This window comes from Elgaria multicarinata, chromosome 3 (assembly GCF_023053635.1).
Source record: "Elgaria multicarinata webbii isolate HBS135686 ecotype San Diego chromosome 3, rElgMul1.1.pri, whole genome shotgun sequence".
NCBI classification, from domain to species: Eukaryota; Metazoa; Chordata; class Lepidosauria; order Squamata; family Anguidae; genus Elgaria; species Elgaria multicarinata.
The window spans coordinates 30,049,517-30,073,416 of NC_086173.1; the positions used below are offsets into that span (position 1 = coordinate 30,049,517).

The 23,900-nt window shown below is 46.1% G+C and overlaps 1 protein-coding gene across 1 annotated transcript in view; it reads right to left on the bottom strand.

Annotated features, from left to right (window-relative positions):
• The window catches only part of LOC134395297 (inactive dipeptidyl peptidase 10-like), a 41,414-nt gene that overhangs the window by 12,310 nt on the left and 5,204 nt on the right, over positions 1-23,900 (bottom strand). Inside the window, exons 2-18 of the mRNA XM_063121452.1 lie at positions 19,730-19,844; positions 18,683-18,775; positions 16,286-16,380; positions 15,327-15,401; positions 13,600-13,652; positions 11,290-11,371; positions 9,521-9,641; positions 8,056-8,210; positions 6,980-7,077; positions 6,410-6,533; positions 6,071-6,109; positions 4,660-4,767; positions 4,285-4,376; positions 4,142-4,189; positions 2,234-2,352; positions 1,090-1,137; positions 418-516 (exon numbers count right to left, since the gene is read on the bottom strand). Coding sequence (XP_062977522.1) covers positions 418-516; positions 1,090-1,137; positions 2,234-2,352; positions 4,142-4,189; positions 4,285-4,376; positions 4,660-4,767; positions 6,071-6,109; positions 6,410-6,533; positions 6,980-7,077; positions 8,056-8,210; positions 9,521-9,641; positions 11,290-11,371; positions 13,600-13,652; positions 15,327-15,401; positions 16,286-16,380; positions 18,683-18,775; positions 19,730-19,844 — 1,564 coding nt within the window. The remainder of the gene's footprint in view (positions 1-417; positions 517-1,089; positions 1,138-2,233; positions 2,353-4,141; positions 4,190-4,284; positions 4,377-4,659; positions 4,768-6,070; positions 6,110-6,409; positions 6,534-6,979; positions 7,078-8,055; positions 8,211-9,520; positions 9,642-11,289; positions 11,372-13,599; positions 13,653-15,326; positions 15,402-16,285; positions 16,381-18,682; positions 18,776-19,729; positions 19,845-23,900) is intronic.

Below are 23,900 nucleotides of genomic sequence, written 5' to 3' on the forward strand. Positions count from 1 at the left end.
ATTGTTCATTGTGTCATAAATATTTGTCACTTACCACAATACTTTTTTCCTGTATCATCGGCACCTACGATGGCGCTTTTGTTCTGGTTAGTGACCCCCCCTTTTTTTTAAACACTTTTCCATTACCACCAAACAAGGTGGGTTGGATCCAGAAACCCTGTTCTGCCCATAGAAGGCTTGCTGGTGGAAGAGCTCTGCATTCTCTCCTCCTGCAATCTCCAATTATCCTTTCTTTAAAACCAGGAACCCCTTTTCCCCTCCCTCTCTGTCTCTGTCTCTGTCTCTCTCTCTCTCACACACACACACAGCATCAGTTCAGTCTTGAACACTGCTGTCTGCGCATCTTTACACTGCTCTGACCCCTCCCCAAAGGGAGGCGCTTGGCATGGCAGGGGAAGACAACTTTTGTATTCTCACCATAGCTGTCTAGCTGGTAAGACCAGAATTCCACTGATAGCATCTCCTTGTGCAGAAGGCCATCTTGCAAGGGCTGGTTTTCTTCCAGGAGAAGAAAGTCTATGTTGGGGGTTGGGGGGGGGGGGGATAAGACAGACAGATATCAATGGGGACGTGGCAGTTGGAAACCTCCCCACACAATTCACTTGTGCACACAAAGCTTTTAAAACCAGTACTTTTTCCCTCACAAGAAGCATAATCGACCTATGGAAGTCCTTGCCACAGGATGTTGTGGTAGCAAGGGACAAAAATAGCTTTTAAAATAATGACATAAATTTGCAAAGGATAGGGTTAGCAGCAGCTTTTAGGCAGATGAAGCTAAAGCGTTGCCTCCTTGTTTTGTAACTTACGTGGCTGGGCAAAGTTGTGTGGGAAAGTGAGACAGAAAAAAATGGATGAGGATAACCAAGGCGTTCAGATGTATCCTAAACCAGGGCATACCCGTCCCTAAATCAGGGCAGCATGGACATGCCCCAAACACAAATATGTCCTGTTTCATCAAGCATCCAGGTCATTTTTACCACCACCAATCCAGATTGACACTGAAAACCACCTGAGGAAGAGTTCCTCATTTTAAAAAAAATGAAAATGAAATAAAAACATAAGGCCTTTCCCTTTAGGTCTGATACTCACCATGGGGGTTAGCTGTACAGTGAACAGAGACTTGAGGGATTCCAGGTCCTGTGGGGTGAAGAAAACTCAGATCAGTATACAAAACCTAGCCGTGCTAAATGCTGCTCAACATAAACCCACCTGGACACTGTCACAAGGGCTTCCTTAAGTGAAAAACAGTCAGGAAGGAAAAACTTCCTGACTGTTAGAGCAGTATGACAATGGAACCTATTACCTAGGGAGGTTGTGGCCTCTCCCACACTGGAGGCCTTCAAGAGGCAGCTGGACAACCATCTGTCAGGTGGGCTTTAAGGTGGATTCCTGCATTGAGCAGGGGGTTGGACTCGATGGCCTTATAGGCCCCTTCCAACTCTACTATTCTATGATTCTATGAAATATCCGTGTTTTGTTGCTGAAGTTCTGAACCGGAGTGCAGAACTTCAGGCTTGGGGCCCAAATCCAATGAAGGTCCCAATCCAGGATTTCCAGGGTCCCTGAAATGGCCACACCCCTTTCCCCGGCTTCACTCCCTTTTCATTGGCAGGTTTCCCACCTTTGGCACAATTTCTAAAAGGTTGCAATGCATCTCTCAACAGCTTAGTTAGCAGCAGTGAGAGCTTTCAGCTAAGATAGGCTAGTATTTCTTTTTATATTTGGCTCTTCGGCTGAAAGAGATTCAATGTGCTTGCTTTAAGAACTTCAGTCATCGCCTTTCCTTCATGGGATTGTGAACCCTGTGGACAGTGAGATCTCCTTCTTCTTTCCTTTCAAAGGTAACACTGGCAATATCTGCAGGGCCTGCTTTGCTCCCTGGACTGGCATATACAGCTAAATAAAAGATGTGTGTAGATGCCTATGGGGTGTGTGAAAATGCAACTTGCATCACTCTTGCCTCCCACTAAAGCTCCCATGTGATTCCCTTAGCGCTAAAGCAAGAGAGAAGTCCCATGCAGGTACGCTTTTGTCCCCTTTTCAGGCTTGATAGGTCATCAGGATATGCCATGTATCGAATTACAGCTTTCTATCTTAACAGCGTCGATATGCCTGTCAGTGAGGACCAAGTATTATAATAAAAAAGAGAGTTGTACATAACACACATATTGGGGGATATGCACATTTTTTATGTGCCTGTAAAATACGACTGTGTCGTCTTGTGGTTGCCCACCTTTGCAGAAGAGTATAAAGTGGCCCATCTGAGGACTGAAACTGACATCGACAAAGGAGCAGCCAGGGCGCAGGCCACAGGTCACGCAGGTGCGGTTGAAGGAGCCATCAAGGTCCACGCTGCCCAGGGAGAAGGAGAAGAAGAAGACAAAAGAGAGAAGCCCACTTTCTCGAGGGAGCTTTCCCCTTGCTTGGAGACACACCTGCCATCCACCCAGACCCCTATGATGGAGGAGGGAATATGGCTTCCTCCAGCCTGATCTCCTCATTCCTAACAGCTCTGCTGTCTGGGGTGTGCTGGGTGTCCTAGGACTTTTCTGTCTAAACAGGTATAGGATTGCGCCCTCATTTAGAGATTTGGGATGTTATTCCACCTGACTGCCACCAGATGGCAGCATTTTACCATCCACTTGATGGATAAAGACAGGGACCAGGCGTTTTACCATGGCACACTTTAGGCCTGATGTTGTTGTTTATTCGTTCAGTCGCTTCCGACTCTTCGTGACTTCATGGACCAGCCCACGCCATATTACTCCTCTGGTTTGGACGGGGGTGGTGGTACTTTTTCATGGCTTCATCCCATGTTTATTTATTTATTTATTTAATTGCATTTATATAGGGTGACCCTATGAAAAGGAGGACAGGGCTCCTGTATCTTTAACAATTGCATAGAAAAGGGAATTTCAGCAGGTGTCATTTGTATATATGGAGAACCTGGTGAAATTCCCTCTTCATCACCACAGTTAAAGCTGCAGGAGCTATACTAGAGTGACCAGACTTAAAAGAGGGCAGGGCTCCTGCAGCTTTAACTGTTGTGATGAAGAGGGAATTTCACCAGGTTCCCCATATATACAAATGACACCTTCTGAACTTCCCTTTTCTATGCAACTGTTAAAGATACAGGAGCCCTGTCCTCCTTTTCATATGGTCACCCTAATTTATATCCTGCCTTTTTTCCTCCAAGGAACCCAAGGTGGCATACCTGATCCTCCTCCTCTCCATTTTTATCCTCACAACAACAACCCTGTGAGGTAGGCTGGGCTGAGAGTCTGTGACTGGCCCAGAGTCACCCAGTGGGTTTCCATGGCCGAGCGGAGACTAGAACCCGGATCTCCCGACTCGCAGTCCGACACTTTAGCCACTGCACACTGGCTCTCATGTTGCTCTGAGAACATCTGCATAGCGTAATGCAGTAAGCAGGACTAAAGATGTGTCTCTTTCCCATGCAAACAAGGTAAAGCCTAAGGAAACATAGTGATCCAACCTTGCCTCGGCCTCCCCTAAGGTGTTGTTATTGGCATTAAGAGTTTTAAGCTAGAATATGCTGGTGTTTGAGGCATTTTGGCCACACCCCTTTGCCTTTGGACCCACCCCTTTGCCTTTAGCCACGCCCACCCCTGGAATGCATTCCCCTCCCCCAACCTCTGGAGCTTCTCTGAAATGGAATTCAGCCCTCGGGCTCTTTAACACCTGATGTTTGCAAAGTGCTTTGATGATTGAAATTCTGCATGCTAATAGCAAACTCATTCTCCAAGTGTGGATCCTTATGTAGTCAAAATGGCATCATCCTCACACAAGAGGAAGGTAATGGCAGGCTCAGGGGAATCCCAGAATTTGCAGAAATAACCTATATATATGGGGGTGGGGGGAGAAACTTAAATTCAGGGATGGGGTGCAACCCAAAACAACCCACTGAGGACTGGAGTGACTGTTGTGGGGGTAAGCTGAATGACTGTTGTGGGGGTGGGGGGATGGAAAAACGCCATGAATATTCTGTAACTGGGCATGGCTGGCTGACACCTTGAACAGGAGCACTCACTTGACGCTGCAACATTTTGTTGCGGGGTCCCATTTGTATGCTGTATGAAATTCTCAGTGTTGTTAGCAAGAGGTGGGCCAGGTTACTCACCTGTACAGATGTCTAGCACTGGGCCTGTCTTCTGAACTCAGGAAATACCTAGAAACGAAGACACGGTCAGCCAGACACTCCGTATTCCCCACTTACCTGACGGGCTGGAGGAACTGGGAGGGCTAAGGTCTCTGGGTACTCACAGCCGTTTGCTGTTCTCATCATACGCCAGGATCCTGGTGACATCCCAGTTCCCAGAGGTCAGGAGACGCACAGTGCTCACCTTGTGGCTGGTCTGGTAGGAGGGAAAAAGGGAATATGCTGAGATTCATATGTGCTCCCTGGAAGTGCTGTTAGGTGGGGCTGGGGGTTACTACCTTCCCCCCTCCTTTTCTTTCTTTTTTAATGGCTAGAATGTCTACTTTTTAAAGATGCCACATAGGGCCTAGCATACGGACGGGCATGCGGGTTGGATGGGAAATGCATCTGCAGTGTGTTTGCAAGGAGCGGTTGATTTCTTGGCTGGAAGTTGGGGCTGTGACGTTGCCAGCTAGATGCAACCCAGTGGCTAGATTTACCTGTGTGGAAAGCATGGTGACGTGGTGGAATTCTCCTTGGGGCCCCTGCTTCACAGGTACTGTCAGAAACAGGGTCTCAGCATCTTCAGAAAAGACAGGCATTCCCTGCTGGGAAACATAAGAAAAAGGCTGAGAGTGCATTGCGGGGTATTCCAGGAGTGTTTTAAACAGGTCTGGGAGTTAGGGGGGCTGGGCAAAGTTACCTCTGGTGAGACCCCCTCCTCTGTTAATATGCCCAAGTGGTGGCAGAAGCAATGGCTCACTGAGTCTAGCCGCCATTTTAATTTCCCACAATGCCCCAGAGGAATGCTACATCAGGGCCACTGTGGGGAATTAATATGCCAGCTAGGCCAAGCCACCTAGTGTTGCTGAAAATGCCTTTCTTTTTATGGGTCTCCAAGGACAGGTGTTAGCAGGGCCTGTGGCAGCTACCCAAGAATTCCAAGTACTGATGCCCACCTGGATTTTATACACCCTCAGTTTGTAACACCAAATTTGTAACACTGCTTGCCTTATATCACTTCTTCCTTTTCATGCCACCCCCCGCCCACAATCAAAGAAGCATTTCATAACCCTTGGATTATGCAGAGCGCTGTGTATATTATTCAGTCTTTCCCTGCTCCTCGGGGGTGTCTATATGGACTGTTTACCCCGTTGTGGCTGCTCAGTGGAGCTGTGTTGTTTATATGACGCGGCTGCTAATTCGCAGCCACATCGGGCTTCCCCCTCGAAACTGCATTTTTCACGGTATTGTTTTACCACGACATTTCCAGTTGCTCCGATGCTACCATGATGTTGCTTTCATTTGTCTGTGGTGACTTTGGTTTGGGGGCGTTCTTAGGGGTGGGTCCTAGTGCAGAGTAAGCCCAGGAATGCAGGCAGGGGGAGGACTTTGTAAGCTGAATAGCCACTGATGCTGAGATTTTTCGTGGCCGGATAGCCCACGCTCCCTCCTGCTGTCTAGCTTTCTTAATTCTACCTCGCAGCAATGGTGCTGAGGAGCTTTGAGGGAATCAGCTACCTAAGTGTTGTCTTATAGACACTACCTTGGTCTGTAAACCAATCAGCAGGAAGCAGCTTATTGTTGTTATAAGGCAGCCTTCCCCAAACTGGCATCCTCTCCCATAATTCCCAGCTGGCACAGCTATAGGGGAAGGCTGATATAGTGTAACAAGCCTTTACAACTTTGGGTTAACCAACATTCTCTACTGAATAAATAGTTATTCCAGAGAGACCTATGTTTGCGTTGATGTTTAAAATGGGTTGTGTTATTTGGCCAGGGTACTAAACTAAAAATGTGATCAGCCCCTCAGTCGTTTGGTTGATAGCAACTTCCTGATCTGAAATGTGGGAATGGAGCTGATCTGGAATGAGACTACAATAAACAGGAAAAGGGTATCGAGGTTGTTACCTGCATGTCCACCCAGGAGTCTGAGGTCACTTTGTATTTCTAAGAGAACACACACAGTTATTAAACAAAGCTTGTGGGAAGGAGAAAACAAAACAAATTGCACACCGACACCTCACATCCACTTGTATTCCACGTTTAACTCCCTGTGGAGAGAAGTCCATCCACCCTGGCTTCACCAAAAGCATGAACTGAAAGGGTAGAGAACACCCACCCACCTGCCCTGAGTGGGACTAGATGGTTCGTGTATGTTAAAGGATAATTAAGCCGCATGAAGTATATGCTTGAGTATGAACTCCTAGGCACATACATATACCATTGGTTCCTCTTAACTGAGCTCACCTCAGTGCAAACTCCTGTGGCAGCTTCACACAGGCCTAACACAGACATGTTCTGTGGCCTGTTTAACCATCGCACAGCCAGCCGGGAACGGGCCACCCATTTTACCATGGTGATGTAGTACTCCCTGGGGAGAAAACAATCGAGATACCAAGGTGTATATGAAGGATGCAGATATTGCTAATGTTGCACAGCTTCTAGTGTGCTTTTGTTCTTAACCCAAGGCCTGAGTTCTGGCCTTGTTGCCTTTTACGGCCTGAGGCTGGCTTACCTCAGAGACTGTGGGCCTGTTCAGATGACACGCTAAGCCACGGATAGGCCGCTAACCTTTCTGCAGCAAATGGTTAGTGAGCTTGTTTAAACCACAGTTATATAGCCACCATGGTTAGAATAGTTCACACGGCACACTAAGTCACAGTTCACCCGACATGCTAAGCCATAATGTTTAGCTCCATCATGGTTTAGTGTGTTGTCTGAACAGCCCAAAATGCTAGTTTCCCCAGAGTATGCTAGAGAATCTAGATGGGAAAAGAGGAGAATCAACACCAGCAAACTCCCAGCCTCCTACTTCACCTGCCCTGGAAGAGGTCAGGAGGGCGTAGCTCTAGCAGGTGAAATGCCCCAGACAGGTTCACCACAAAGAGTTGAACCGATGGGATGGGCTGGCCAGCCTGAGAGAAAGAGAAAAGCAAGAGAGGCGGAGGAGAGTCAAAGACACAGAATGAAAGTTTGAACAAGACAGAGTATAACGTTCATAAAGTCAACATGCATCACCATGACTATAAAGTGTAGTCAATCTAAACAGGCACTAATTGTTCAGGCAAATTGTATCGGCAAATTACATGAGGGCCTTCTCATTGGTGGCCCCTCAATTATGGAACATCTCCTCAGTAAGATCTACCTGATGCCAACATTGTCATCTTTTTTGGCTTCCCTCTACTCCCAGGCATTTAACAGCATGTGGTAGATTATTAATAGGTCCTGGGATTTTGTTGTTGTTGATGGTACAAAATTGTTTTATATTTTTGTACATAAACAGTTGCATATTACATTTTATATTGTATTTTTAGGAGTTTAATCTCTGTGAACTGCCCAGAGAGCAGTTGGCTATTGGGCAGTACGGAAATGTAACAGATGAAATGAAATATTCCATTAGGGATACATTGCAGGCAACATGTGGCCCTCCAGATGTTTTGACCTACAACTCTCATCATCCCTTGCTAGCGTAGCCAATGGTGAGGGCAGGTGGAAGTTGTAGGTCAAAACATCTGGAGGACCACATGTTGCCCACCTCTGAGAAATTCCAGCTGGTTATGTACAACAGTAAACTGAAGTAAGGAACCCATAGAGCAGCTTTTCCCAACCTGGTGCCCTCCAGATGTGTTGGGTTACAATTCCGCCCTTGGCCGTGCTGGCTGCAGATGATGGGAGTTGAAGTCTAACACATCTGAAAACCACCAGGCTGGGGGTGACTGATGGTGCTTAGAGCCAAAGCATAGCTCTTCAAACATTCAACAAGAGAACCAAAGTATGAAGCAGGAGCAGAAAAGATGGTGCAAATTTAGTTGGTAGCTCTAGGTCAGAAATTCCTTTGTGACTGCTAGTCTCCCTCCCCTCCCCTTGCATGGGAGAATGGGAACTGGACTCACCTTGGGATAAGGATAGTGCCGGCTGGCTGGGTAGTTTCCTCCCAGGAATTGGGGCAGCTCCATCTTGGGCACCAGGGAATTGTTGATGGTAAGATAGGCCAGCCACGTACCATCCGATGAATACCAGTGAGCACTGGATGCCCGCAGGATCTCCTCTTGGGAGCAAGGAACACCAGGCATGAGTATCAAGCAGAAAACCTAGTCTGCAGAAGCCCACCCATCCTAGCTAGATACTCAGAGCGCCCACAGATTACAGAAACATAGGAAGCTGCCTCATGAGTCCATCTAGCCCTGTATTGTTGACACTGACCAGCAGCAGCTCTCCAGGGTTTCAGGCAGGATTCTTTCCAGCCTTACCTGGAGATACCAGGGACTGGACCTGGGATTTTCTGCGTTTGAAGCATGTGTGTTGGCCTTTCCAGAGGGAAGGAGCTCACCAAAGACAAAACATCCATGTCTATCTGCGATCTTTTTTACATTAGGCTGTTAATCGCTGTATTTACTTTCAGTTTCTTCACAGAATTGAGATTGGAGTTCTACAAGAAGAGCTTTTCCTTTCCTGCTTTCCACCACATAACCTCTAGGTGGCACTGTGCTCTAGGAGAATATTGCAATTCCACAAGTAGGAAAATACCTTTTCTTTTACTTTCAGAAATAAAAGTCTTATTTTCTCTGCTCTAGAAACAAACAAACAACAAACAAAAACAGGAAAGTGCTTTTAAAAAACAGAAGTGAAACTGGAGGATCACAACATTGTCTAAAGAACCCGTAAACAACTGTGAATAAAGAATCATGAGTGCACAAATAAATGCCACATGTAGAAAAGCTCTGTGACTCTTCGCCTAGATTATAGCATACCCGAAGAACTGCCCAGCCCCCTTCCCCCATTAACTCTTAATTTTCAGGCACTGACAAGATCTGCCAACACTATTCCAGAATCAGAGCATTTACTAAGGCTAAATAAAGCAATAGCCCCACCTGCTCACTATGAAAGATATAACTGTAGAATGCACACCACTGCACTGCAGAGTGGTTCATTTAACTTTAATTTGCTTGAATTAAACCTTGGCCAATGTGTTGATGAGTTCTTAAAACAGCTTTCCCCAACCTGGCACTCTCCAGTTTGTTGGAATTCAACTTCCACCACCCACCAGCCAGCATAGCCAAGGATTATGGGAATTATAGTCCAAAACATCTGGAGGACACCAAGTTGCCTGCCCTGTCTTAAAACATTGGGGGTAAACTATAAACTGATCTTAAATTGGCATTAATGATACATTCAGAAGAGAAGAGGGAGGAACCAAGGGGAGGCTTCTTTAATCACAGGTATGAGAGTATTCCATTGTGTATTTCTTTACCCTAAAAGGGTTGGGAGGATGTGACTCCTAGAAGGTTGCTGTAATTACTACTGACCCTGGGCTCTTGGCAACATTAATATGGCCCCACCCCATTAAAACTTCGTCACCTTCATACAGCCAATCAGAAATCCCGTTGAAGATAACTCCCTGGCGCCCAGATGACGTGATACGCTTGGCTCGGCTGGAGACACCCGGTTGATAGTAAATGTCATTATCCAGGACAAACACCTGGGAATGGAAGAAGTCAGTAAGATGAATGGATCAGCTCCTTCTCTGGAACTTCTTGATCTTCTGGTGATCTTGTCAACACAGCTACTTCAGGGGAGGCTAACCCCAACTGCGAGAAGAGCCAAAGAGCACCTTCATGGGCAAACCTCCAGCTTTTCCTGATCCAGCAACCACTTCAGGGAACTGTACTCAGGGGCTGGCTGTGGTTGCAACCATGTTCATGGTTGAGGATGATCAGGGGTTTGGAAACAAAGCCCTATGAGGAGAGACTGAAAGAACTGGGCATGGTTAGTCTGGAGAAGAGATGATTGAGGGGAGACATGATAGCACTCTTTAAATACTTGAAAGGTTGTCACACAAATGAGGGCCAGAATCTCTTCTCGATCCTCCCAGAGTTGGAATAATGGGCTCAAGTTACAGGAAGCCAGATTCCATCTGGACATCAGGAAAAACTTCCTGACGGTTAGAGCAGTATGACAGCGGAACCAGTTACCTAGGGAGGTTGTGGCCTCTCCCACAATAGAGGCATTCAAGAGGCAGCTGGACATGCACCTGTCAGGTATACTTTAGCTGGGGGTTGGACTCAATGGCCTCATAGGCCCCTTCCAACTCTACTATTCTTTGCTTCTATGAGTGAAGCTATAACTAAAAAAAGCCTCCCAGCAAGGCATGGAAATTGAATCACAGCTCAGCAGCAGCTGCTAGGGAACTGCAACCAAATCACAGCTTTGTCTTGTTGCATATTACAATCCAATCTACAATGAGCAAACTGCCATGGGGCCAACCTTGCCAGAGGTTGCTGGATTCAAAGCCTAGGGGAGGGTATGTGGCCTGTAGACATCCATAATGCGCAGAAAAGAACCCAGAGACCATCCAAATGGAGATGAAAACTTAAAAGGGACCACAGTTCTGTCAAGGTGTAGTTGACAGGCATGCCAATCCATTTTCTCTAGAGTTGTGTCTGCATTCGTTTAGACTATAGCTGCCAACTAATTCATATACATTTGTGATCAATAACTTCTCTTTTAACTAATGAATTCATGCAGGACAATCCCAAGACATTTTGCTGGCTGAGGCAAAGGACAAGATGTTTGTCTGTCCCATCCCGTCCCTGCCCCCAATTCCATTTATAGAAGCTGACTGGACTGGCAGATGAACCTTATTTCAACACTGGTGACAGAACTTCATACTATCTTGCACCTGAGGGGGTCCCAACTAGCTAAGGTGGGGGGAAGTAGTCACGTGGCACACAGCTGTCACTGGAAAGCTATTGGGGCCCCAATGCTGTCAGGGGCCACCACGGTCACCTGCGCTAGGACCACCTTTATTTTTATTTTTCATGGCTCAGTGCTTTGGGCAGCACCAAACAGCTGCCATTTTAATTTCCTGCAATGCCCCTAGCATAGCATCACTCTATGGGATTGTGGGAAATTAAAGTGGCAGCTAGACCCAGCTGCCCAGTACTGCTCAAAGTGCTGCTGCTGGGTGGGCCCACCAGAGGGCACTTTGCTGAGGGCCCCTTCAGACCTGGCTGAGGGAAGGCAACAAGGCAAGACAGACAAGCGAGCCCAAGCCAGCATCATCACCTGAGGGACACTGGCGGCCTAAGGTGGCTGTCTCAATGGCAATCAATTGAACAGGCACCTACCAGCTGATTATTCTGGGCTCCCCAGGCTGCGTACTGCACGTGCATGGCATCTGCCTTGGGCACATCTAGATGGCTTGTTTCTCTGGAAGGAAACACATCGGTCACTTCCCCGCAATAGAAATACTTGGGAAGTTCAGCAGGCTGAGCAAGGATAATTGGCCCTGTTATGCTAGTGACCAGCCCACTGTAATCAGGGCTGTGTGTGAGAGAGAGAGAAAAGAGAGGAGGCAAAGCTAGAAGAGATTTTTACAAAATAATCAAATGTACTTATTTATAGTTGCAGCAAACAACTTATCCTTTTCCAGAAGTTTTAAAATTCATTTATTATTACATTTATAACCTGCTTTTTTTCCTCGAGCAAAAAAAACAAGGTAGTTTTTACATGGTCCTCCTCATCTCCATTGTTATCGTCCCAGCAACCCTGTGAGGTAGGTTAGGCTGAGAGTCAATGACTGTCCCAAAGTCACCCAGTGTACTTCATGGCTGAGTGGGGACCAGAACCCAGATTTCCCAAGCTCCAGTTCAACACTCTAGCCCAGCCTTCCTCAACCTGGGGCGCTCCAGATGTGTTGGACTACAACTCCCAGAATGCCCCAGCCAGCTGGCTGGGGCATTCTGGGAGGTGCAGTCCAACACATCTGGAGCGCCCCAGGTTGAGGAAGGCTGCAGTCTAGCCACTACACCACATTGGCTGATTTGATGATGATGATAATAATAATAATAATAATAATAATAATAATAATAATAATAATAATGCAAAGAGTATATACAATTTACAATCTTAACCAGGCATGACAATGAGCATATATGGATTTACTTTATTTTGCCTAATTATTCCTGAATACGGAATCTTCAGCAGGATTTGGATATGGAATGGGAATCAGAGAACTCATATCCCTGATTATCAGTCATAAGAAACACAAAATGGGATAATCCATTCCACTCTTTTATCGATCTGGATGTTAGAACAATGTGCTGAGACAAAAGGAATTGGGAATAACAAATTGCATCAGAGGTACTGGGTACTTGGTGCTGAACACTTATTGTTTTGTAACACGCCACCTTATTGAATCAAAGATCATGAGAACAAATCATATGAAGAAGTGCTGAAGGAGCCTGTGTCTATTTAGTTTCACATGTTACAAGAGTCCAATACAGGGCCTGTTCAGATGATACACTAAGCCAGCCTTCCTGAGCCTGGGGTGCTCCAGATGTGTTGGACTACAACTCCCAGAATGCCCCAGCCAGCTCGGTTGGCTGGGGCATTCTGGGAGGTGCAGTCCAACACATCTGGAGCGCCCCAGGTTGAGGAAGGCTGCACTAAGCGAAGGTTAGGCTGCTAACCCTTTTGCAGAAAATGGTTAGTAAGCACGTTTAAAGCATGGTTATGCAGCCACCATGGTTCACACAACACGCCAAGCCATAAAGTTTAGCATAAAATTCTTAACCACAATGGCTTAGCATGTTGTCCGCATAGGGACAAAGTAAGCACTTCTGGGTAAGAATTAATGTGAAACCTGAGTATTTCTCATGACAATTTCTCATGGTGGTTTAATTCTCTAAATATGTGGAGTGTACATGTGGTGGGAAGTGAGCTATGTGTTCATTAAATGGAAAAAAGGCCTAAGTGTGTGATTACTGAGCACTGTAATCTACTAATGGATTTCACATTAATTCCTTCACATAAACCGTAATGTCCATCGAAAAATTTTATAATGGGCAAATTGGCCGTTAGCCTGAAGGAAAGCGGAAGGATGTGCTGAGAGATTCAATTTTAAAAAAAAACAACTTTATTTAAATGTTTTATAACAGGCATAAGCAATAAATCATCATATAATCACCAAGACCACCAAATATAAAAGCTGTAGAAGTTAAACTTTTTATAAAATTTAAATGGTGCCAGAAAGTTGTTTGGGGTCTATGTGTCAGTGTGTGCACGTTCCAAAATAGAAATTACTTTAAATCTGGGTCTATATTTACTCCAGAGTCCAGATCGGGACCCTGACATAGAGAGCAGGAGGGCTTAAGGTCCAGATCAGCGTCCGTGTGCCTACAATAGAGTTAAAATGAAAAAAGGCATAGCTGCTAGACACAAATTTAAAATAATGTCTGTTTTGGTAGTTGAATTTTACCTCAACACTGGCAATGGGATGCTGTCCTTCACTGCACCTGAGAGCAGCAGGCTAGTTTACAGGCTGTGGGAGACACAAAACTCTGTCCTCCAACAGAGGGGAATGGGGGAATTGCTGCTGCCCAGGTCCTGCCTGCCTAACGGTAGAGCTGGCTTTGCCACAGCAATGTAGCTCCTACCTGGTGCCCAAGTTATAGACCATGTAGCGAGCTGTGACAGAGTAGCGGAAAACCTACAGATCAGAAGGGGAAAAGAGTTGGGGTTAGTGTGGAACCAGAATAGCCAATTGCATATCCCCCCCCCAAAAAAAAGAGGGCACAGAGAACCATTAGACATATGCATGCTACTTTATATATGTAGATCCAAATTTAGAAATAATTACAGTAATTTAACAGACATATAATACATCCCACCATAGAAGGGAAGGCTGTGATCAGGTGAATTGTGGGCCCGCTCATTCTGCTGTCCTGATGCTACTTGTTGATGGGCAACTTCAAAACTGTACTTGTCCAAAACAGCACTTGAAATACAGGCAACATTAAAATAGAGGACTGTCCTCTGTAAAGGAGGACATGTGACCGCCCTGTGTAGAACAGACCCTGAGGCATCCATTCCCCCCTTTTCTGGGGTTGCTACTACTACTGACACATGGATTTGCCATCTAATCAGATTTTGCTTGGAAAGAGTTGATGGATACATTTTGAGCAAGGTTTGACTGATCTGGAGGTAGAAAGGCCGAAATCCAGCACTTCAGTCACTACACCATACATGGCTCTGTGGCGCAATGGATAGCGCATTGGACTTTGATTCCTGTATTGAGCAGGGGGTTGGACTCGATGGCCTTATAGGACCCTTCCAACTCTACTATTCTATGTTACTATGATCTTTGGAGCTCTTTGCATTCAACTTAGCCAAGCTAACTAAGTTAAACATGTGGATGACAGTTGTGGACTAGAAATCCAAGGATACATGGTTCACCCCAGAACTGGCTCTTCCTGACTCATCTATCACTATGGGCTCATCTACACCAAGTAGATATTCCACTATAAAAGTGGTATGAAAGTGGTATATAAAAGGCAGGAGCCATACCACTGCTTTATAGTGGTACTGAAGTACACTGACAACTGTTGGGATCTATTACACATACCATATACTACTTCCATAGTATTATATCCTGCTTGGTGTAGATGTGTCATGGGCCCCAACAGTTGTCAGTGCACTTCAATATCACTATAAAGCAGTAGTGTGGCTCCTGCCTTTTATATACTGCTTTCATACCACTTTCATAGTGGAATATCTGCTTGATGTAGATGAGTCCTATATCTACCATTAAATTGCTACAGGACAGGATGAGGAAAGATGTGCAACTAGACTTCAGGAATATTAGAAATCTAAATAGCTAGTATTTATTTATTTATTAGATGTATATACCACCTTTCAGCAGATCTTCTGAGGCAGTTTACAAAACAAGCTGACACACATAAATAAAACATGGGAACAGAAGGCTGGACTAGATGGGCCTGTGGTCTGGTCCAGTACTGCTCTTCTTATCAAACAGATCTCATCCTGTAGATATTGGATTAATAAAATATGGGAGCTCATGGTCATGTCCCAAATTATACTAACAAGCAAGATTCATCCCACAGTTGGGCCCCGAGACGGTCAATCAGCATTCCACACATTTGTACGGTTTATAATTCTTCAAAAAGGGAACAGGTGAAGGCAGCCAATTCCAGCCCTAAGTGGCCCCTTCAAGGTTTTATGGGAGATACAAATCTTGAGCCTTTCTGAGGCGGTGGGGAAAGAAATTCCACAACCTTAGAGGTTTAATTCCAGCGGCCCTGCTTTACCCATCGGGTGAGGAAATCAACCACCCTGGAAGGAGCCTGGGTCTCTTACAGCTTACCTGTTCTACCTCACAGGCCAAAAGCAGGAACTGCAGATCTGGAGACACCTGCCACCTGGAGGCTTTCAAGAAATGCTATAAAGGACAAGGAAAGAGTGAGAGACGGGATGAACTGGGGGGGGGTTGTTGCTCAGAGGAGTGGGGGGACAACTGCGCCCCCTCTTGAGGCTGAGCTGAAATAGGCTGATATCCCAGGCTTTTCCAAGTCCATGAACAGGTGAGTACCTTGAGCAGAGAGTAAGTAGGCTGAAGATCAGTGGTGCAGGCCCAGGCGCCCTGAAAAACCTAGAGTTTACCCTGGCCAGAGGCCTTCCGATGCAGTCCTTGGCTCACACACTCTTACCCGTGTCTTTCAGTGCCTTCTAGCCACCGACAGGCTGATGTTGCTCACACACCATGCCTTACATTTGGGCCAGAGTTCTTTAACTTTTCGCCCCTCACCTCTACCACTTCTGGGATGGCAGGCCTGTCACTGTTCCTCCCTTCCCATCAGGAAGGAGTAACAACATGCTTCAGGACAAAGATGTACTGAAATCTAGCTTAGGATGCTAAGCACACAAATCTCAGGGAGACAAGCCTGAGATTTGGCTCTGAAAGGTCTTCAAATTATTCCTTTTAAAAATTTGTTTTAAAAAACCCCAAATTGAACATTAATAAACAATAAGAGACAATTTGGGAATGCACTGACTACCATTTGTCATCAATATCCTACATTACAATACAGAGATTGCCTCACCTATACTCTTATTTATCCTACTCCATTAATATCCTATTATTCTACAAAGCTTTCCATAATTGACCATGAGTCTCTGCTGGTTTTAATGTTTCCTTGTGCCTAATCACATACGTTATAATAAATTGATGCCAAGTTGCACAGAAGTCTTGTTCACAGAAACGTTCCTTTCAAGTTATGCCTAAGATCCTGTTATTAGCAATGGACCAGAAGTGGCTGCTCTTACCAGATCTCTGTCGTCCACCAACAGGGTGCCGTTCTTTTGACGAAGGTGCCACTTCATCATGGTCCCTGTGTCGCTTAGCACCACTAGCTCATCATCTACACACAAATAAAGGAAAGCAAGTGGAGTATGCAAATTAGCCTCTCGACCATTTCTGGCATTTGCTTCTGATGGTGTGCTCATTTTACACAGATATGGGCTTTTTACTACTACCGCTACATGGAGTTTTGTTTTCCAGACCAACTCTAGTTCTATAAACCTCCCTTTGCAAAGCTACCAAGAAGCCCTCCTTAATTCTACCCATTCGTCTTTACTTAAACTACAAGGCTCCAATCACTTCCCACACCTGGATTTTGCTCATCTGCAGTGGCGTTGGATAATCCCAACGCCAAGGAGGGAGTGTGAGGTTTCCAGTTGCCATCCAGGTACCGGAGCTGCCCCTCCTCTTCCTGGTAGAAGGCGACCAATAGCCAGAGGGGATCTACACGTTGTATTGAAGGCGCTTGCGTGCGCCTCCAGTGCGCCCCCAAAACGATCGTGTAGATCATGCTGAAGAGATGGAGGAAGAGGCGGCGGCGGCGGCTGGGGAATCTGGTCGCGTCCTTGCTGCCACCGCCGCTGCCACCCACCTCCCCACCAGCCTCCTGCTGCCGGGGAAAGAGCCACCCGGGCCGGAGAGCTCGCCCCACCTTCTTCCGCCGAGCTCTCCGACCCGGGTGGCTCTTTCCCCGGCAGCAGGAGGCCAGCGGGGAGGTGGGCGGCGGTGGCAAGGACGCGGCCAGATTCCCCAGCCGCCACCTCCTCCGCCTCTTCCTCTGTCTCTTCGACAGGATCTAAACTATCGTTTTGGGGGCGCACTGGAGGCGCACGCAAGCACCTTCAGTACGATGTGTAGATTGTTCGCCTTCAACCAGGGACTGTCCTCAGATTGGCCCCAGGAACAAGGTCAGATAGCGGAAGAACCATACTGACCTCGCTCCCGCTGAAAAGGTCGGGTTAAGTCCCCAACTTTTTCAATGCGCAGCTTCGCAGGAAAGCCTTGTGGTGGCTACGAAGCTGCATCTGCATCACGTAACTGATGCAGCACAGATTCATAGCCATCGTGGGGCTTTCCCTGTGCATAGACAGACTCCAGGACTCAGATAGCCAGATTGAACATTTAAAAAGAAGTGATGCCGAGAGCCAAACTACATGCGAAATTAATTGCATAAATATAATCCATGTGCGGATTCTTTTGTTACCTAAATAGCAGCTCCCCCTGAATATCCTCAAAGTATCAATAATTTATTATTGGAGCAGAGAGCACAAAAACCTCCTCTCTAAAGCTCTTTGCATTTCAAGGGACTGGCACTGGTGAATAGTTCCCTTGAAATTAAAATGGCAGTTTCAGAGAGGAGAGGAGACTTTTGGTGGGACCATAATAGGGAAACAAAGAGCTAGATATTCACCACCCACAATTCTGAGGCTGCTCAAGCTTCCCGTGGCTGCAATGTACACAGCATCAAGGTGGGTCCTGAAATAAGGGACATACAAGGGCCAGCCTTCTCCAACTTGGTATCTTCCAGATGGGTTGGACCACAAACCCATCATCCCCAGCCAGCAGAGTAATTGTCTGATGGAAGTTGTAGTCTAGCACATGTCTTCCAACATGATGGAAGTTGTAGTCTAGCACATCTGGAGGTCCCATTGTCAAGGAAGGCTGAGAAATTGCCATTTTAAATGTGACCATTATACTGTAAATGAACTGAAGTTTAGATGGGGGACATTTTTCACTGGATTTGGGTGTACTGAATTGGTCTTGTGAAATGGTTCAACATGCGTCCAGGTCATCATTCAGGACATCCTCATTCAACACACTTTTATTTCCCCCTGAGGATGTATGGAGTCATGATCAGGACATGCATTAAATCATGACATATGGCAATGGTCTCCAAAAGATAACAAAAAATATTCGGGGGGGTATTTTATATTATGGTTTTATACTGTTGTTTTGTTTTGAATTGTCTTAATTTTGTAAACCGCCCAGAGAGCTTCGGCTATTGGGCGGTATAGAAATGCAATAAATAAATAAATAAGTGAAGTATGTATTTAACATAGCATATGGCTCAGCCTGAAATTGTGTACTACGAGATCTTGGGATTCCTGAGCTTATCAGGGCTTCCTCAACGAGAAGATCAGTAAAGGAGCATAAACTTCCATGAAGACAGAATTCCCCCTGCAACACACAACCACGGAAGAGTTGGGGGCTTCGGCTTATAAATAGCACTGGTTCTGCTGAAGAGGTTGCATTTGAAAACCACTGCTCTGACATAAATGACCTCGGAGAACCTTTGTTCTGCTCTAATAATAACTCATGCTTCCTCATTGTGGCACACACCAAAGGGAAGCAAAATGACTCACCTGCCACCCAGTGTAGCTGGGGTTGGTGGGACTGGAAGGCATCACTCTCCAGGTCAGCAAGAGTCAATGGGGTGTGGAAGCCCAGTGGGGGGTCTTAAAGGCACAGAAGGACAGGAATTACTAGCTAGCTAGTAGTGTGCTTTCCATCCACTTGCTTGCCTGTTGGGGTGGCCAAGTGTCCGACCGATATGAAGGCAGCCTCTATTGCAGGGGTGGGCAGAAGGTAGAATTCTAAATGTTTTGGACTTCAACTTCCAGAAGCCCCTACCAGCATGGCCAATGGTTAGGAATGCTGGGAGATCTACATCTGGAGATCTACTCTCTATCCACCGCTGGGCCTGTTTGAAACTAAGGCTGTTCAGTCCAAGTCCAGTTTAAAGATAATCATAAGAAGAAAGGAGAGCAGGGGCTTTGAAGTAGCCCATCAATACTTAGGAGCAGGACAGCAGACTGAGCAGGCACAAAGCTCACCAGGGGGCTGTCTTCACAGCGCTGGCTTAGCACCGTTCCCCCCCAAACCCTGCAGTTTTACTTACCAGGGCGGTGTCGGGTAATTCCAATGCCAAGGAGGGAGTGTGGGGTTTCCGACCGCCCCCTCCGCCTTCTTCCTGGTGGCCATGAATCTGCGGCTGCGTCATATAACTGATGCAGGGCAGGGCAGATTTGCAGCCACCGCAGGGCTTTAAACACATATAAACAGTCCCCCTGGTCACAGACTTCCCCAACGATAGTAATTCTTTCTAAATTTGTACCTACACATATAAATTGGCACATGCAAATGTTATCCAAATCTCTGCCCCCTTCTTTCGGTGATGCAAATATGCACATTATTCACTGCATATATCCACTTGCGTTGCACAGTTCATTCAGGTAATAAAATCAGAGAGGGCTGGTGGAACATTTTTTTAAGTGCTTTGCACTAAGGAACAAACCAACAGCCCTAGTTATTCTTTTTAACCCCCAGAGGGCAAGAAATGTGCCCAAATTCTCCACAGGAGCTGCCACCAATGGACGTGTGCCCTGCCTGCTGGCGCCACACGCTCTCACCTGGAGTAAGCATCAGGATAGACACAATGATCACAGATGCCAGCATGCCCACCACCACCATGGAGATCCCGATTCCTTTCCAGTTGCGAGGCGGGGAGCGGGAGATTCCCATGTTCTGAGCAAGGATTGAGAGAAAAGATCCTCAGTCGGTACACATTAGCTTGCTGAGCTCTGAGAGCTACTGTGTGTGTGAATGGTAAGATGAGGAACTGTTCCAAAAACACTGGTCAAGATAAGTAGATGGTATAAACTAGGGTGACCAACTGTCAGGATTTCCCCGGATTTGTCCTGGTTTTTGTTCTTTCCATGGTGTCAGGGGGGATTTTCTATAATTTCCAATAATGTCCTGGAATGACACACCTTCCTCTTTAAGGCTGCCATTAGCATGGCAGGAGTGAATGACATGCTTTCTTGAGGCACATCATTCCCTCACCCCGAGCTCCAATTGAGGTCTTAAAGGGGAAAGTGGGTCATTTGTGGACATTATAGAAAAGGCCCCAATTGGAGCGGATGGTGGTGGTGCAGAATGAAATCCTTTCCCCTCCTCCACTCTAATCGGGTTCTTTAAGGTGGAGGGGGAATAACGTACTTTTTGCAGGACTCAGAAAGCTGCTTCCCCACACACACACTAGGTGTCCTCTTTTTTGGTTTCCCAAATATGGTCACCCTAGTATAAACCAGACTGGCTCCAGTGGAGTCAAAAGGACCAGATTCCAAGGTAATGTCACCTGAACGACTTCCACTAGAAAGAGATTATTGTTCTCTGAAAATTATTCTGGCATGGTTTTACTTTTCTTATAGAGAAATACCAGGATCTATGAGCTCCCTTCTGCTAAAGCTGATAACCACTTCATACGTTACCACTTTGGATGCAGAGATGTGAACCCAAGGCAGAAAAGCCACATAAACTTAAACTGTAAAGTCAGAATGACCATACAAGTATCTTTTGTTTGCTCCAGCTCAGCCTTCCTCAACCTGGGGCGCTCCAGATGTGTTGGACTGCATCTCCCAGAATGCCTCAGCCAGCGGAGCTGGCTGGGGCATTCTGGGAGTTGTAGTCCAACACAACTGGAGCGCCCCAGGTTGTGGAAGGCTGCTCCAGCTCATCCCCTTTTCTCCCTAACTATTGGTGCAGCTAAGGCTGGAGCTCAGGGCTGGAGCTCAAGGCAATCTGGAAAGGCCACCCAGAAAGCCACAGGTGATGGAGACAGCAGCAAAAATGCCTGGCATCAGCACATGGGCTGGTATGGGCCTAGTGAATGCAGCAATCTTTATCAAACGTTTTGATAGTCAGGGCATGTACATGTTTGAAGTGCAAAATGCCCGTGCTCAAGAGTCTTTCTTTTGCAAAGAGTCGTTGTTGTTGTTGGCAATAGCATATCGGGAGTGTAGAAACAGTTGAAAGTATAGCATGGTGCCGGAGGGGCAGAAGAGACACGTTAAATTGTGTGCTTCACAACTTAATTAATGCACCGTTTCAAGCACCCAAATTATTAAGTCCAGAGTTTAAAATTACCTAGCTGACCCACGGTCCCCAACCATCATCTCAACTTCCTTCCAACTCCTTAACCTCTCTGGTTTACTTCAGAGGGAGGCAATAGTTCCTGCTGCATGTGCTCAGCACAGAACACGAACAACAGCAAGGAAAGTATAAGTGCAGGGCTGGGACTGAGAGCCACTTGCTCTTTCCAGACATGTCCTCTATTTAACCTCTACGCCACAAAGGCTTCTGTGCCATCCCAGATTCCATTGTGAATATTTATTTTATTTTATTTATTTTATTGCATTTAAATCCCATCTTTTTTCTTCCAAGGAACCCAAGGCGGTGTACATAATCATCCTCCTTGGCTGTATTTTATCCATTTTATTCAATATTTGAAATGAGTCAAGATTGAATTTAATTCCTATCCTCAGTACCAAATTCTTTTTAAAATATAAGAAAGAATGATAGAAAATAAGAACTGATTGACCGCAAAATAGATCTCCCGCTGCATCCTCTATCTCTCTCTCACACACATTCATACGTTCAGTTTTTAGTGCATCTACAAGCTGGCTCTTGGAACTTGCTGAATCTTGATTCTTGTCCCTCCATTGAAAGCTGAAGTGCTGCATCCACCCTGCATAGCGGGGGGGGGGGGGGGTTACATAGAAAGCTGCCTTATATGGAGCCAGACCAGCTCACTATTCTCTGACACCAGGGTTGGAGAGCCTGTGGCCATCCAGATGCTGGACCAGGGGAGGCCAATGGCTCCGGTTTCCGTGGGGCTGAGATTCCATTCTGGGTTTTAGTTTCAACCAGCCAAAAGTCTAAAAGAGCTACCCAAGGGACTCAAACCTATCCCCAAAATGGGTCCAGCCCCTTGGATAGCTCCTTTAGTCTTCTGGATGATTGTAACTAAAACCCAGAATGGAACCTCCACCCCACCAAAACTGGAGCCACCAGCCTCCCCTGTGTTTGACTAAAACTGCTATCAGGGCTGATCAGAGTTGAAGTCCAATAACATCCGGTCCCTCTTTCCCTCCTTTGTTTCATCTATTAATTTCCAATTCCTCCCTACAGCGGGATTCATTCAATCATTCCCATTCCATTTGAGAACATCAAACATTTTAAAAGAGTCAAAGTCCGTCTAGCACAGTACTGTTCATATCTCTGTGACAGTCTACATCTCTTTATGCTATTCCTAGCTCAGTATTGTCTACTTCTAATACTGAAATTAATTTATTTTACAGGTTCCCCACCTCTGGTCTACAGAATGACTGGAAGTATCTCTCAAGGGCTTCAGACAGGGGGTTCCCTCCATCCCCACCCCACCACTACCAAGAGATGCTGTGGATTGAACCTGAGACCTCTTGACTATACAAAATATGTGATCTCCTACCACAGAGCTACTTTAATCCAGTGCTGGTAGGGACGCCTGCTTTCCAATTTCTCTGTCAGGTTAAACAGCCTTCCTCAACCTGGGGCATTCCAGATGTGTTGGACTACAACTCCCAGAATGCCCCAGCCGGCTGGCTGGGGCATTCTGGGAGATGCAGTCCAACACATCTGGAATGCCCCAGGTTGAGGAAGGCTGGAACAGCACAGTCTTAATAATAATAATAATAATAATAATAATAATAATAATAATAATAATAATATGTGTCTACACAGAAGTAAATCTCATTGAGTTCAGTGGGCATAGGACTTTGGCCTAAGTCAGACAGATCTTCAAGAAACCCTCTATTCTATGGTGCTCAGTTTTATTTGCTGCCTTCCGTAGATGCCAGGAGGTACTACTACTAAAAAAAAAAGCTGATAGAGCTCCCTTATTGATCCATACCCACAGGGGCTTTTAAACTAATTGCCTGGCACCGTTTCCATTCTTCTCCTGCTGGTATTTCCAGACTTAATTAAGAGATCACTTCAGAGAGCAGCCAAAGCTTGGATGGGAGTCCAGCATAGCAGTGAGTTCACCGTCCACCCCTGGACACATTTTCACTCCTGAAAGCTCCTCACACTGCTGCAGTAGCAAAATGGCCACCTTGAGTGCGACAACGGGTTTTTGCTGGGTTAGTACATGACTTGACATCACTGCAGAGACTCTGTAGTAAGGAGCTGTTGCATTTAAAAAAGGGTGACCCTATGAAAAGGAGGACAGGGCTCCTGTATCTTTAATAGTTGCATAAAAAAGGGGAATTTCAGCAGGTGTCATTTGTGTGCATGCAGCACCTGGTGAAATCCCCTCTTCATCACAATAGTTAAAGCAGCAGGAGCTATACTAGAGTGACCACATACAAAAGTGGACATGGCTCCTGCAGCTTTAACCATTGTGATGAAGAGAGAATTTCATCAGGTGCTATATGCATACAAATGACACCTGCTGAAATTCCCTTTTCTCTGAAACTGTTAAAGATACAGGACCCCTGTCCTCCTTTTCATATGGTCACCCTAATTTAAAGCTACCCCCATTGAAAACACACACATATTCACACACCAGTGAAGTGTATGTGTGTGTGTTTCATTGCAGCAGGTTGATCAAGCAGCATATGGCACCACTAACTACGGGGCAAGGCCGGCCCTTTCATTTCACAGAGTGAGGAGTCTGCGTCAGGTGGCATGTTGCAAGAAGCAATGGATTGGGTCCACCACCAACCCTCCTGTCCTGAATGCTGCCTTTTCATTGGGCTTACA